At 31.2% G+C, this 15,201-nt stretch overlaps 2 protein-coding genes and 1 non-coding gene across 3 annotated transcripts; 1 reads left to right on the top strand and 2 right to left on the bottom strand.

Annotated features, from left to right (window-relative positions):
* Positions 1-812: 812 nt before the first annotated feature.
* On the top strand, positions 813-5,960 carry CSLA02 (cellulose synthase-like A02). Its single transcript, XM_047310322.2, has 9 exons — positions 813-1,523; positions 1,754-1,852; positions 2,094-2,346; positions 3,820-3,930; positions 4,101-4,237; positions 4,369-4,482; positions 4,574-4,773; positions 4,863-5,093; positions 5,735-5,960. Exons 1-9 carry the CDS (start codon positions 1,194-1,196, stop codon positions 5,886-5,888), a joined length of 1,629 nt encoding a protein of 542 aa, XP_047166278.1. The 5' UTR covers positions 813-1,193; the 3' UTR covers positions 5,889-5,960.
* Positions 5,961-8,965: 3,005 nt separating this feature from the next.
* Positions 8,966-9,048, bottom strand: TRNAL-UAA (transfer RNA leucine (anticodon UAA)). Its single transcript has one exon. It is a non-coding gene; the product is annotated as a tRNA-Leu (tRNA).
* A 3,212-nt stretch (positions 9,049-12,260) lies between these two features.
* LOC124822053 (histone deacetylase HDT1-like) lies at positions 12,261-14,956 on the bottom strand. Its single transcript, XM_088108317.1, has 9 exons — positions 14,791-14,956; positions 14,315-14,597; positions 13,860-13,888; positions 13,718-13,765; positions 13,460-13,635; positions 13,139-13,201; positions 12,919-13,000; positions 12,599-12,725; positions 12,261-12,497 (listed from the first exon to the last, which is right to left on the bottom strand). The coding sequence occupies exons 1-9, from the start codon at positions 14,813-14,815 to the stop codon at positions 12,437-12,439; spliced, it is 894 nt and encodes a 297-aa protein (XP_087964443.1). The 5' UTR covers positions 14,816-14,956; the 3' UTR covers positions 12,261-12,436.
* Between the last annotated feature and the right edge of the window lie 245 nt (positions 14,957-15,201).

Raw genomic sequence — 15,201 nt, 5'->3', positions numbered from 1 at the left:
TTTTGTAACTGATCTCATATCAATAAATAAAACATTATTTCTGTAATTTCTTTTCTAGTAAAAGATATATCTTTTAAGTAATGTTAATAATGTAAGCAATGTGTGTCATTGTTCCCCGTACAAATTTTACTAAACAACTTTGTAAATAAATGTATCAAAAATAATCTTAGGTATTGGCAAAGACAAATAATAATCAATACATTCATATTTTTGAGTAACAATAACAAAAAGAAAAATGAAAAGTTTCCTTCTTTTACATTAATACACTACCAATCACCTTTTGTATCCAAAATTCAATAATTAAAGGCATTAATTTTAGAAAATATATTTGCTTATATTCAAGAAAATCACTGTAAACAGATAACAGGTAAGTGATTGTTATTTTTTATCCAAAAAAACCTCTGTTTGTTAATGGTGTTCTTGCACAGATGAAAATAACCAAAAGGTAAGTATTAAATTTGAACATTCTATTGATGGTTTTAATTGAGAAGATCGTTTTGTACTATAATTTAAAAATGAAAAAACTTTTAATTCCGATCAGAAAAAGAAAAAAAAAAAGTATTACCTTTGGAACCCGAGTAATCAAAGTAAGAGAAAACACTGATTAAACACTAATATAACTTTAGCTAAGGTAACATCATTTTCTACTAAACAAAAAGACAACATTAAGTGACAGTGAAGAGAGAGTGAGATCAGAATTTAGATCAGAGAGACAAAATAAATAATAATAATAATAATTAGTAATATAAGAAGAAAAACGTGTAAAAGGAAAATCTATCACCAAAACATGTATAAAGGACCCCTTTATCTCTGCATCCATTGCCCCTCACAGACAGTCTCTCTCTCTCTCTCTCTCTCTCTCTCTTTTCTCTGTTTCTCTCTCACTCACTTTCTCTGTCCAGAATGCCTCTATTCTCCTGTGTCGGTAACACTGTGATAGAAAGGTTATAGAGAAGAGAAGCATTGATAGGCACAAATTGTGAGAGACAGAAGAGAAAGCAGAGAGAAACTTTTTTCCATGTTTGGGAGAGAGAGATCTGCAACATAAGTGTCATTCCCAACAAGGGCATTGCAGATTTTTATTGCCATTTCAACGCCATACAAAAAGCTCACACCTTCAAACATCCTCAAAAACTTTCACTCCTTCGACTTTTCTTCTCACTCTCTCTCACAGCACACACCCACCTGCCAGAATGGTTGATTCGGAGCCAAAGTTCTTCATCCCGGAGTCAATCCAGGGCGTCAATTTCGACGTCACGGCACAGATGAGGATGGTCTGGGAGGTCATTAAGGCGCCGCTGATCGTGCCGCTGCTCAACCTGGCCGTGTACATTTGCCTCGCCATGGCCCTCATGCTCTTCATGGAGAGGGTCTACATGGGCATTGTCATCATCCTCGTCAAACTCTTCTGGAAGAAACCCCACCAACGCTACAGGTTTGAACCCCTCCAAGAAGACGAGGAACTCGGCAACACCAACTTCCCCGTCGTCCTTGTTCAGATTCCCATGTTCAATGAAAAAGAGGTCTGCAAGATTCTCCTCTCCCCTCTTTCTCTCTCACTTCTGCAATCTCCATACACGTTTCAAGATCCCACATTGGAGAATTACATAATTAAAACAGTGTATATAAATGATTGAGTATTAGTTGGTTTTGACTGTTACAATGTCCTGTGTATATAGATTTTTCCTAACTTCAAAACTATTGTTTGTACTAACATGTATAATTTTATTGGGTTTGTTAATTATTGGATCAGGTGTACAAGGTGTCAATTGGAGCAGCTTGTAATCTCTCATGGCCCGCGGATCGTCTTGTGATTCAAGTGCTGGACGATTCAACTGACCCTGCCATCAAGGTTTTATTTATTATTAACAATCACACAGTTTGTTTTTTTTCTTCAATTTTTTCAGTTTATGTGAAAGATTTATGTAACTGTGCTTGTGCATTATTACTAGTATTATTATTATAATATTAGTATTGGTATGATGTTTGATTGGAGTATAATGTTGGTAATGCATTTATGATTTGTGGAGTTTGGTGTATGAATTGATTGAATCTGTGTATTGAGTGTGGAAGATTTGGGACTGTGATTGCAGCAAATGGTGGAGATGGAATGCCAGAGATGGGCAAGCAAAGGGATAAACATAACATACCAAATCAGAGAGACCCGAGGTGGATACAAAGCTGGTGCTCTAAAAGAAGGCCTAAAACGTAGCTATGTGAAACATTGCGAGTACGTGGCAATTTTTGATGCTGATTTTCGTCCAGAACCAGATTTTCTCAGACGTTCCATTCCTTTCTTGGTGGGCAACCCCGACATTGCTCTTGTTCAAGCTCGTTGGAGATTTGGTAAATAAAATAAATAAATATATATTTCACCAATTCTTATTCATTCTTATGACAACTACTTTTTTACATTGTTTTTCTTTATTAACACAACAACTCCTTTAGTGTCGGTGGCATTTAATTTGGTTTATTTTAATTTAAGAAAATTATTAATATTTATTATGTGGACTTTCACTTTCCCCTTTGTCTCGGGTTGACCCGTTAGTTCACAAAACAAACCTTCAATCACGGGTGGGGGCCACCAGCGAGGCACTGTGAAGGTTGTCTCCTTCAGGATCATGTCCCCATTCAGAACAGTAACTTAACAAGTGAAAGAGAGTGTCGAGAACAAACAAATAAAAAGCTTCACTCTTTTTTCATCCACTCTTGCTGCCAGCTCACAAAAATCTAACCTTTCATAGTTAATGCACACACACAAATATAATAATAATAATAGTGAGATTGTGAAAAGATTACATACTTCCAACAACATCAGGGTTGGTTTGTAATGTGTTGTTCTGCTTATGATGTTTTGGGAAAGACAATTAGTGTTTTAATGGGGGCAATTGGGTAAAATTAAGTGGATGAACTCTTGGTGTTGTGGGAGTAGTAGTATCTTTCCACATCCTACAAAAGGTTGATGATGGGGTTAAAAACTTGGATCATCTTGCTATGAATAAGTTACAAAAATGGTATTAAATTTATCTTTCTCTTTGTGGGGTTCATAGAGCGACCCACACAGCCTGACACATTTTATTTTTTCATCCCTCTAGGGGCAACCATTTGGGGAAGAACATAGAACATGGTGAGAGGGGTAAAATTGTTATTTTCAGTATCCATCCAAACTTCAAAGTTCCCAATCCAGCGAACCCACTTCCCACGTGCCTTTGCAGAATTTTTTGGGCTTAGATAAAAATATATATATAAAAAAAAATAACAGTGAGAAGAGTACCATGTGCCTCATAGTGGACCTTACTCTCCCTTGCCGACACTTCTCAAATTCCCCTTCTCTCTTATTACATCACCCAAACTTATAACATTAATCAAATTAAATAATAATCTTAGTTAGGTACAATTTATATATATATATTAGTTGAATTATATAATAGGGCAATATTGTTCTTCTAGTGTAGTACAAAAACTAGTGTTGGTTTATTAAAATTCTATATCTCCACTCACATTCTCGAATTAAATTAATTTGAGCAACATTTATTTGGAGAAAAAAAAATGAATGTTGTGATGACATGTGCAAGTGTGGGGTCAATGCTGACTTTTGCTTTATTGTTGTAGTTGTGGTTGCATTTTTCCTGATTCTGTGATTAAGTAGCAAAGTAAAATAGTATGATCACTAGGTCAAAATCCTTCTTTTAACCCTTTTAATGGTTGGTTCAAATTTTGAAATTGTTAATAGCCATCTAATCATTTTCACCTTTTAACTATAAGTTTGCATTCTTAACGTGTTATACTAACTGGGTAATTTTTTTATTTTTTTTACAGTGAATGCTGATGAGTGTTTGTTGACAAGAATGCAAGAGATGTCTCTGGATTACCATTTCACTGTAGAGCAAGAAGTTGGGTCAGCCACTCATGCTTTCTTTGGATTCAACGGTAATTCGCTTAACTTCTTTCTTTCTACTCTTCCAAACATGTTGACCTTACCTACTTCAGTGACACATCTGTTACACAGTAGTACATGGTCATAGCATAGGTGATTCATAGGTTGTTGTAGCATGATGTTCTTTTACTGGAAAAGTTTCTGATTTTGGACCTTAATGCAGGAACTGCTGGTATTTGGAGAATAGCTGCTATTAATGAAGCCGGAGGGTGGAAAGACAGAACAACAGTGGAAGATATGGATCTTGCTGTTCGTGCTAGTCTTAGGGGATGGAAATTTTTGTACCTCGGAGACCTCCAGGTGAATAATCAATGTTCCATCTACTTCCAAAATGAACAATTAATATTTTGCATTATGGAGTTATATGAATTATGATATGTATTTTCTTATACTAAGTAATTGTACCCTTTTTGTAATGACACTTTATACAGGCAAAAAGTGAGCTTCCAAGTACTTTGAGAGCCTTTAGATTCCAGCAGCACAGATGGTCTTGTGGTCCTGCAAATTTGTTCCGCAAAATGGTTATGGAGATAGTAAGGAACAAGGTGAGTACTTTCTGTTTTATTCTGTATGTTCTGATGTAAGGGACAATGTAAGTGTTTCTTTCTGTGTTCTGATGTTTAAACATTTATGCAGAAAGTTAGATTCTGGAAGAAAGTGTACGTTATATACAGCTTCTTCTTTGTTAGAAAAATCATAGCTCACATGGTCACTTTCTTCTTCTACTGTCTTGTGATTCCTCTCACAATCTTGATCCCTGAGGTTCACGTTCCCATATGGGGAGCTGTTTATATTCCTTCTGTCATAACCATTCTCAATTCAGTAGGAACACCAAGGTACGCTTTGCCCTTGTTTTTCATCTGTTTTTGCCATTGATGTTGCAGACTTCAAAATTTGTTCTAAAAATTGTGTGCAACTTTGGTAGGTCCATTCACCTTCTGTTCTATTGGATCCTCTTTGAGAATGTGATGTCTTTGCACCGTACAAAGGCAACATTTATAGGTCTCTTAGAGTATGGGAGAGCTAATGAATGGGTTGTGACTGAAAAACTTGGTGATTCTGTCAATGCCAATAACAAGAATAAATCAGGAGATGCTGCCAAGAAGAATGTTGCCACCAAGGCACCCAAAAAGACTCGATCCAAATTTGTTGAAAGGTCAGTTTCTGAGTTTTATTTTTACTTATTTTTCCTAAGCAAATAATTATGTTTGCATTTGGGATTAGTCATGCACACACACACACACTGGCATAATGCAGATGGGTTCTAGACTGTGTGTGACCAATAATTTAATGATTGCAAGGAAATAATTCCATAGGTTCCTACTTATTAGTGAATAGTTTGTAGATATTCTTCATTGTAACAGTTAAGATTCTCTTTGGGTAGGTAAACATTTATATGAAACTTTTTTAAGTCCACTTTCAAATCAACAGCATCATGCCATGCCACCCTAATCAAAACATTTCTGTCACATGCACATGAATATGACAGAAGAATTTAGAAAACCACATGCCCTTGTCTGGATCTCAGAAAACCCACATCAACAAATAATTTTAGCATAAACTCAAAATATGTAGTAATAAAGGAGAAGTTATGTCCCACTTTTCTACTCAATTATTATTATTAGCTCACTTTATTAATCCGACACATGCCAATTCAGAATGTCTAAGCCAAATCATCATTCTTTTTACATTATTGAGAACTTGAGAAGTACAAAATGTACATAAAAGCTCTTAAAAGTTGTGATATTATTATTAGGCCTCTAATTATGATTTGTTTTGTTGTTTGAACATGAACAGACTTAACTTACTGGAGCTGGGATTTGCTGCATTCCTCTTCTTATGTGGTTGCTATGATTTTGTGCATGGGAAGCACAACTACTTCATCTACCTCTTCCTTCAGACCATAACATTCTCAATTGTAGGATTTGGCTATGTTGGCACCATTGTGTAAAGCTCAATGAGCCAAATTCTGAAAAAAAGTTACTTAAGTTTCATCAATCAATGTTGTGTCCATATTTTTCTAGTTTCTCCTCAAAAAACATACATCATGGGAGGCTGATTTCTTCAACCAACAAAAGCTGTGCCAAAGGATCTACACTACAGCTAGTTTAGAGCAAATCATTTTCAACTTTGGAAAAAAATTAAAAGTCATTTCCAAGATTTCATTGCCATCCATCAAGAAGATACAAAAATCACAGGCAAAGTGCTGTTATTACTAGAATTGCATCACACAGGCTTAATGGCAGCTATTATGAAGATGTACCAAAAAGTGCTTAAGTTAGAGCCTTAGACATCATAAGTAGACAGTGTGATTTTGTTTGCATAGATTGTTTTGTGAGATCTTATAGTTATATATTTGGTGAGTCCTTTTATTTGTTAGGTTTGCTTAGTCTGAGCCAAATAATGTGGTGGATAAAAATGCACTTCTAATTCATGTTATTTGTCATTTTTTTCCCCAAGGAATGAATTCTATTTACCATACATGCAATCATTTACTACTTTCTTTCACATTTTGTTTGTGTGGACAACTATAGAGTAAAAATAAACTCATATTCTTTAATGTTTTACCAATGATTTTTCTCCTTCTTTCTCCTATTTATTACAATAAAAAGTTTGTCTTCCTTTTAAAATAACACTTTTTTTTTATCACATTGTTCCATCAGAATTGGGTTCAATCTAAAGTCTCTTTAACTTCTCAAAAGATATAGACTTGAAAGACTAGGTACCCTTTTGAATTTGTGTCAAATTTGAAACAAATTCTTATTCTTTTTATTCAAAATTTTAAAATCAAAAGAGTAACCACTGAAATGAAAAGTGGGGTGCAAAAATTTGCAATTTTTGATAAATTTCAGTAAAAAAATAAAACAATTCTCTTAAAAAAATATTTATTCACCTTTTGGAATCTCTTACAAGAAACTGAAAAATAAGTTACTTGGTTACAAAGAATGCGAATATTCCCTAGTCACTATAGCTTTCTCCTACCGACACCTTTTCTGTCTATGCTCTCTATGATTAAGCTCTAACGCATATTTTTATTCACTCACACCTTCATGTTTATTTTTATTTTTTTCATTTATTATTTAAAAAATACATCATATTTGATTACTTAACCTTCCGACAAGAAAACAAATAATTGTAAAATTTTCAGATAGCCCTTTCAATCATTTTCATTAGTTCAGAAAAAAGGAGTTCTTTTGTTTTTTTCAGTCTTTCCTTTGCACTTATTTTAATACATGTCATGCTATGAGGGAAAAGCATGGGATGCCATATTGCAATTTTTGATAATATCTTTCAACTTTTATAGAAACAAACATTAGGATAAGAAATCAAATGCAGTTGTGCATGTGCTGTTTGTTCTCTTCTCTAAAACTACACCATCAACCATAATTTTTTTTTTTCACTCACTAGACCTCTGTTTCAACTGACTAACATTCTCAAGCCAGTTGTCTTAATGCAAATAGCTCAATTATAACTCTTTCTTAATATTGCTTCATCATGTTACTAAGAACATGATGTTCTTTGAATATTTTTAGATAATCATAAGATAAATCCAGAAGAATATTAACGAGACATAATTTCAATTTATATAAGTTCAATTTATATAATATATTGACCTTATCTTTAATTTAAAACAGTAAAAAAAATAAACACACACCAATAGAATCATGATTTCATTAAAACTACTATGTTTCTTGGATTTTTTTGAGGTAATCACACAATAAATACAATACCAATAAAGTATAAATTCAATTCATATAATATATTAATACTATTTTTGGAATTTGTATTTCATAATGATTTTGTCTTTAAAAATATGAAAAAAAATATTTAAATTATTTTTTGTTTCAATCCTCAGCTATCTAAAACTATTAAGCAAAATTAAAAAAAAAACTTTTTTCTTAGATAATATTTAATTTTTTTTATTTAATGTGAAACTTAAAGTTATATTTAAATTTTTAACCTTTTAAAAAATATATATCTTTTAAATTTCATCAAAAGATTAAAAATAAGCAGAAAGGCCTTTTGGATGGTGATAAGAATGATTAGTTGTCATTTTGGTTACTTGAGGCAAAAAGGGTCATTATCATTATGAATGTAACCTTTTTCACCAGTTTTATACTCCTTTAAATTAATTACTGTCTAATAATTATGAAGACACCACTCAATCTTAGTCCTTAATCCTCATATAATAAAGAGGGTGCTATTAATTAAACTAAGTTTCTTAAGATAATTGGAAGGGGTCAACATAATTTTTACCTTTAGTTTAAAAGGTATGTCAGAATGATTTCCTTTTTATAAAGAAAATAGATACTTTCAAGGTAAGATTTTTCTCAAAAGCCTATGATAAAGGTCAGAGTACCAGCTACATTTTGTTCTTTCATCATATTCATCATGAAATCAAATCCTATTTCCCACAAAAAGCATTGTGAAAATTTAGACCATAGTACAAAAAATTTGAAACTCAAACAAAATAAATGAATAATCAATCACAAATCTTCATGGTAGATACTGTTCACTTTGAATTAAATAACTTCAAGAATTTGTTTTCAAGACAATTTATCCATTAATTATTTTATTTGTATGTAAATTTATATTTATCTCTTATTTTATTTGATACGAGACTTTATTTATATTTAATATTTTATTCAATAAAAACATGTAGGAAAATAAAAATTGAATATCATACCTTTGATGATACAACTAAATGCACCTCTAAATAAAATTTCTACAATATTGTTGCACTGCACTGATTTTTTTATTTCAAATATTTGTATCTGTGGTCATTGATAATTACTTTTCCACTTTGGATTTTCTAATAATATGAAGTGGCTGTATATGCTTGTTGGACCACCAGAGATTCCTTAACGTTTCTGCCTGTTTACAATATTAATTTAAGTTTGGTTTAATGAGGTTTAATTTAAGTTTTTACTTTGTTGCTCCTTTTTACAAAAAGTGAAGTTTGACCCTTTAATTTTATTTTTGAAAAGTTAAACTAAAAAATTTTAATTTTAAGAATAATAAAAAATTTGCTGGCTGTGGGGTTCGAACCCACGCGCACTTATGTGCAGAAGATCTTAAGTCTTCCCCCTTAACCACTCGGGCAAACCAGCTTCTTGTTTTAAAGGGCAAACTTTTAAAATCACTTTTTATATTTTAGTGCTTCCAACGGACACTATTTATGTTTCAGTACTTTTGGTAAGCCATTATTGATTTATTATACTCAGTTTTCAATTTAACAAAAAATTAATTAACTCTCTGAATTTTTAAAATGTAACAATACACATTGATGATTTTAATTTAGGTTTAATCCTTTTCGACATCCCTATTTATGTACGAATGTCTCAATTGGGTCCTCGTTTTTTAAAGTGTATTAAAATGGTCCTAATTTTGAAAATTAATATCAATTGAGTCCTTTCCGTTAAGTTGGCTGGACGGCGTTAAAAAAATTGATGAGTGGATGCTGAGATGACGAACGAACGCTCGTCCACCAGCGAACGAACGCTCGTCCACCAGAGAACGAACGCTCGTCGACCTCTTACTACTGGACGACCGTTCGTTCCACACTGGACGCCCGTTCGTTCGGTGGTCGACGAGCGTTCGTTCGCTAATGGACGAGCGTTCGTTCGCTGGTGGACGAGCGTTCGTTCGTCATCTCAGCATCCACTCATCAATTTTTTTAACGTCGTCCAGCCAACTTAACGGAAAGGACTCAATTGATATCAATTTTCAAAATTAAAGATCATTTTGATACACTTTAGAAAACGAGGACCCAATTGAGACATTCGTACATAAATAGGGATGTCGAAAAGGATTAAACCTTTAATTTACATAGTTATAAGACATTTTGACGGAAATTGCTTTCCGCGTTTTAATTGACATTTGTAGTTTCTATGGTGTTATATATTTTTTTTAATAAATTTTAAAAGAATATCAAATAATTATAATTTTATTTTAATTTATATTTGAAACAAATATTGTTTCATATTCTTAAAAAAAAAACAGGTGTTTGCAGAAGCTACTTAAAAAGAAAATTAATCAACTCAAGAGCATATGAGAATCTTACAAAGTGAAGAGTTGTTTCAAGCAATAATCAATGGCCTACATAACTCCTACAGATATTTACACGCTCTTATAAACTAATGACATAAATTAAATGGTTAAATATATTTTTAGTCCCTAAACTATTGGTTGTTTTTTATTTTCGTAACTAAGGTACAATTTGATTCTCATTCTTTTCAAAATTTGGTTTTAGTTTTTGAAAACTAACACCGTTAAAAATGTGATAGTTTTCGAGGACTAAAACCAAAGTTTCGAGGACTAAAACTAGAGTTTCGAAAAGAATAAGGACCAAATTGTACCTTATTTTGAAAGAGAGACGAAAACAAAAAACGGCCAATAGTTTAGGGACTAAAAATATATCTAATCCTAAATTAAATAATGTATTATTGTATTTTAAAATTACTGAACTTTATATTAAATCTTAAAAAATCAATTATTACAACTTAAAAATTAGAGATTTTATTTAACATTTCTTCATGAGAGAGATAAATTGAACAAAATAAGTAAATAATACAACTAATACCTTTTTCAATATTATAAACCTTTTATGTAAATAAAAATTAACTTTCTCTATTGGTTAATAAGTAGGTAACCATACATTCATTTTTTGAATAATTTACTTGAATCCACTATTTCTTGTTCCTATGTTAATTATTTTCCTAGATGTTTTTTTTATCTTTTTTTCCTTTCCATGTTATATTATTTAGGTACATTTCATCTTTTCTCCCCTTATATTTTATCCAGTCAAATAAATATAAAAATACAAAAACAAATATTATTATCATTTAAATATATTTTTAGTCTTTAAACTTTAATGTCAAATTAAAATTTATTTTTGTTTTAAACTATGATATAAATTGGTTTCCTAATTATTAAAACGAATAAATATAATCATTTTTAATTAATTTAATTTGTTTACATATAAAATAATATTTTAGTTTGACGTTGAGTTATTTGAAATATTTTAACTTAAATGTTAGTCTAAAATATTATTTAAATTTATAAAAAGACTAAGATCTTTGAATCATAATATATTATGTTAATTTACTTCTTTTATTATTAATTTACTTTTAAAATTTAAACACCAATATATATCAAAAATTAGATAAATAATTTAAATTTTATGTTAAAGTTTAGAAATTATAAATGTATTTAACCGTATTATTATTAAATAAAATTAAATATTTATCAATAATTTTAAAAGGTATACATGATTAAGTAATATTTCAAAGTAATAGATATATATTTTTAATTAAATATTACATCGAGATTCTGATTACAATAATATCGATATGTTACAACTTAATGACTTAAATTTTAATTTTGAAAAATAAAAGTTAGAGAATGTTTGAAAAACTTAACATTAATTTCGTTAGTGCTTATGGGCATTGACGATGATAAAAAATTTAACGAAATTGTTTTACTCTTTAAAAAAAAAATTGGAAAGATTTTGATATCTATCTTTAATATAAAATAAATGTGATAATTTCTATCAAATAAATTATAGAAAGATCATAGTTTTTAAAAGAATTATAAACAAACTATAATATTATTTTTTAAGCCACCTATTATAATAAAAAAAAAGTCTACTTTATTCACATTTCATACTGAATGCAAATCATTCTTTCAACCCACATTTATTTTACCATTATATGTCGTAACATTGAGAGTGCAGCGTTCTAATGAAATATCATCTCTTTTTTCCAAAATTTTTGATTGAATTCCAGTTTAAGTTGAAAAGAAAATTCAAAACACATAGGATTGATTAAAAATACAATGTATACAAATGCAATTGAGCAAAGGAAAAAGTTAAAACCGAACTATTAATACATAACAAAAACATTGGAGCTAATTTTAAAAAATTATTTGTAATTTTATATTATCAAAGAAACGATTAAAACAAATGATGAGATCTGAAAAAAATAAAATTACTCGTTGATTTGATCTGCTTTTAATAAATAATAACTCAGATATTAGAAAAATATAAAGCCAATAATACATACTAACGTGATTGCTACTTTTGAATATTAACTTAGACGAAAGATGAAAACAAAATTGCTATGTTCTATAGCCTGAAATTATAAATGCCATCAAAAGACAAAGGAAAAGCACCTTCAAATATGATAGGAAAGCATTTTCTTGCAATTAAATTATCATTGCATAAGAATCTCACCATCTAAATGAATTCTAGAATAAAGTGAGATTGCAACACTTGGAAAGGATAGCAGCCAACAAAAACAGAGTAGAATGATAAAAAAGAGGATTTGAAAAGAGCAGATCCATCATATAGGCCTCATCGATATCAAAAAGAAAAATCCACACCTTGCGTTCATATTTAAACAAAGGTTTCCCAGCCCTTGAGATAAAAATTCGAACGAACTGAAACTACTCACAGTAATACAAGGGAAAATTACTACTTGAGTACGCTAAAATGCAATATCACTGACCACCATGCTTGGCCTTCTTATGTTGTTGCAACCCATCTTCGTTGGCAAAATTCCTACAAAACCATAAAATAATTAAGCACAAGATATATTATATAAAGCTCGTAAAGCTATTATTCTTCAAGGTCTAGTGCTATTTTTTAAAATACAATCGTACTTTTTACAAGATCCGCAAGATAGTTGTCCAGCAGAAGTGGGAGACTGCACTTTTGTGACGTTTTTGGGAGTCTTTCCACCTTTCTTCATAGGATAGGGAGTTGCTACATGTACACTTTTTTTACCATCTACAAGAAATTTTTTTATCAGAATATTACCAGTCAGTGTACAACAATTACTATAAGCATTTATAACTTGGATACTTCGCTATATGCCTCATACAACTTGAATTGAAATGCATTAATCAATAACACTAATTTAAGATGCACTGGTATACGGTATAGTAGACATATGTGAAAAAGAAATATGTGAATATGATACCAGTCTTCTCAGGAGTAGCAGTTTTAGCTTTCTTGGAAGAGATTGGAGTTTTTGAGGCAGACTCATTTTGTCTCTTCTTTCCCTGATCATTATTCATAAGAAAAAGTCACATCTAAGATATGGTGAAGTTGTTTAGAAACTCTTCCATTATAATTGAAGACAGTATATTTTGTGACAAATAAAAAATATATACATGTTACAGCAGAAATAAATATCTTACCTTCTTCGCAGGGGTCTCTTCCTCACTTTCACTCTCCTCATCACTATCGCTACCATCATCCATCTACAATTTTCAAAGATGGAAAATTATCACAAACGGGTATGAAAACACAAGACATTATTTCCATAAAGACAAAAAAGTATTTACTTAAACAAGACTTGCAAAAACATTAAGGTGCTATGAAGAAATCTTTGGAAGGAAATCATTCTTTGGAAGCATTACCTTATGCTGTAAGTTTGGATTTAAAAATAACACATCTTGATATCTCAAATAAAATAGAGTACATAAAACTTTAATTTAAACCATTGGTGACCAACATACCTCGTCAGAATCAGATTCATCATTACCAGTAAGCTCATCGTCAGATTCGTCAGAATCAGAATCATCCTCTTTCTTTGGATCAACAGTCTTTATTTGTTTTACAGATGCACCTTTCACGGAAGCAGGTTTAGAGGGCTTGGTAACCTTTGCTCCTTCAGCTTTTGTTACAGGCTTCCCTAAAAGAATATAACTATTAGCTATCTATATACTAATACACACAATTAAACAACATATTTCCCATACAGAGGAAGAATTTACCATTATCTTGACCTTTCAAGGGAAGAGCCTCCTCCTCTTCTTCACTATCTACTCAAATTTCACAAAATAAAATCATGCTTTAGCAAACAAATTATATAACAGAACAGTAATACCAGGTTACAGAGATACAGTTGATCCTCACCAGAAAAGTCAGAAATGTTACCGTCGTCCCTAATGCCACAGCAACACATAAGTTAAGGAAAAGTGAAAGATGAAGCAGGTATGTAAATGAATTCTATTTTGGTAAAAATAAAATCCTTATCTCAATGCCACGACCATACCGCCATTACAGTAAGAAATTTAAATAAACCATAAACATCAAAAAAATAGGTCCAGAACCAAGGTTTTAAATTATCTTTGCTGTCAAAATTTCTTGACATTCATTGATATTGCAGAAAATTGCAGACAAATTAGGTCTATTACAGCGACAATTGCAATCACACCCACAGTAAGTAAAAAAAAAATCGAAAGACAAGTAGTGACCACTAACCCTTTCAAGAACCTTCACACAAAACATTTAGAATATAAAGCGTTACTTTCTCTAGAAAATAACAATATATAGTAATGAATCGAGAGTGTAATATGAAGGAAGGATACGTCAGAACTTTGTATCCACAAAAAAATACACTGGCACTTTTCGAAGAGTGCGAAAGCTCAGAATCAGAGTCGAGAACCAAATCCAACGAAAGGTGAGGGATATCATCCTTTTTAAGGGTTCCCAAAACAATCTTCTGATCACCAACTTTCAAGTACACAACCACAGGTTCATTTGCCTTTTCCTTTTTCGCCTCTCCAAGGGCAACCTGAGAAATGTGTATATACGCACTCACTGGATCCATGGGATCAACCTTCACATTTTGCCCAACCTTAACCTCAACACCTAAATTTCAAACCAAGACATAACATTAAGATCACATCACCAAAATCATTCACCGATTCCGCAAAAAACATACATAAACATTAGCACATGAAACTGTGATCCGACAGTTTGAAGAAGAATCGATCAACTTAGGATATTGCAAGAAATGACGGAAAAAAAATGAAATAAAGAAAAAAAGAAGAGAAAAAGTTACCCCAAAACTCCATTGGTGAGTCCATTTGCAGGTACCGAAGAGAAAAGCTAAGGGGAAAAAGGAGGAAGAGAAATTGAATTGAGAGAAATGGATGTGAGGGTTTAAGAAATGTATATATAGTGCTTTATGCAACTCGTTAGGGTTTTTGAAGTTCTCCGCGCCTCTTTCTTCTTCCTTTTTCTTTTTTTTTCTCTTGAAAAGAAATTGTCCGATTAGTTTTATATATATTTATTATTATTATTATTTAATATATTAATTTAGCATTTGTTTTGTTTTGTCTGAAATATTTTGTTTACTCTTTTTTATATTGAGCATGATCTTTGTTTTAAAGCACAATTATAGATTAAACTTAGCTAATCAATCAATATTATTATTATTTTATAATTATTATTATCTTTTACTATATCTGTG

The sequence above is a fragment of the Vigna umbellata genome, chromosome 3 (genome assembly GCF_029865625.1).
Source record: "Vigna umbellata cultivar VRB3 chromosome 3, Vumbellata_1.0, whole genome shotgun sequence".
Taxonomy (NCBI): Eukaryota; Viridiplantae; Streptophyta; class Magnoliopsida; order Fabales; family Fabaceae; genus Vigna; species Vigna umbellata.
Note: the sequence above shows the minus strand (reverse complement) of the source record. Positions and strands in the feature narration are given on the sequence as shown.

Excerpts from the sequence above, each read along its gene's own strand:
- CSLA02 (XM_047310322.2), top strand. The coding sequence starts at position 1,194 with ATGGTTGATTCGGAGCCAAAGTTCTTCATCCCGGAGTCAATCCAGGGC. Across the intron at positions 1,524-1,753 it reads CCATGTTCAATGAAAAAGAG|GTGTACAAGGTGTCAATTGG; the intron begins GTCTGCAAGATT and ends TTATTGGATCAG. Across the intron at positions 1,853-2,093 it reads CAACTGACCCTGCCATCAAG|CAAATGGTGGAGATGGAATG; the intron begins GTTTTATTTATT and ends CTGTGATTGCAG.
- LOC124822053 (XM_088108317.1), bottom strand. The coding sequence starts at position 14,815 with ATGGACTCACCAATGGAGTTTTGGG. Across the intron at positions 12,726-12,918 it reads TGCTACTCCTGAGAAGACTG|ATGGTAAAAAAAGTGTACAT; the intron begins GTATCATATTCA and ends AATTTCTTGTAG. Across the intron at positions 12,498-12,598 it reads TCTTGCGGATCTTGTAAAAA|GAATTTTGCCAACGAAGATG; the intron begins GTACGATTGTAT and ends ATGGTTTTGTAG.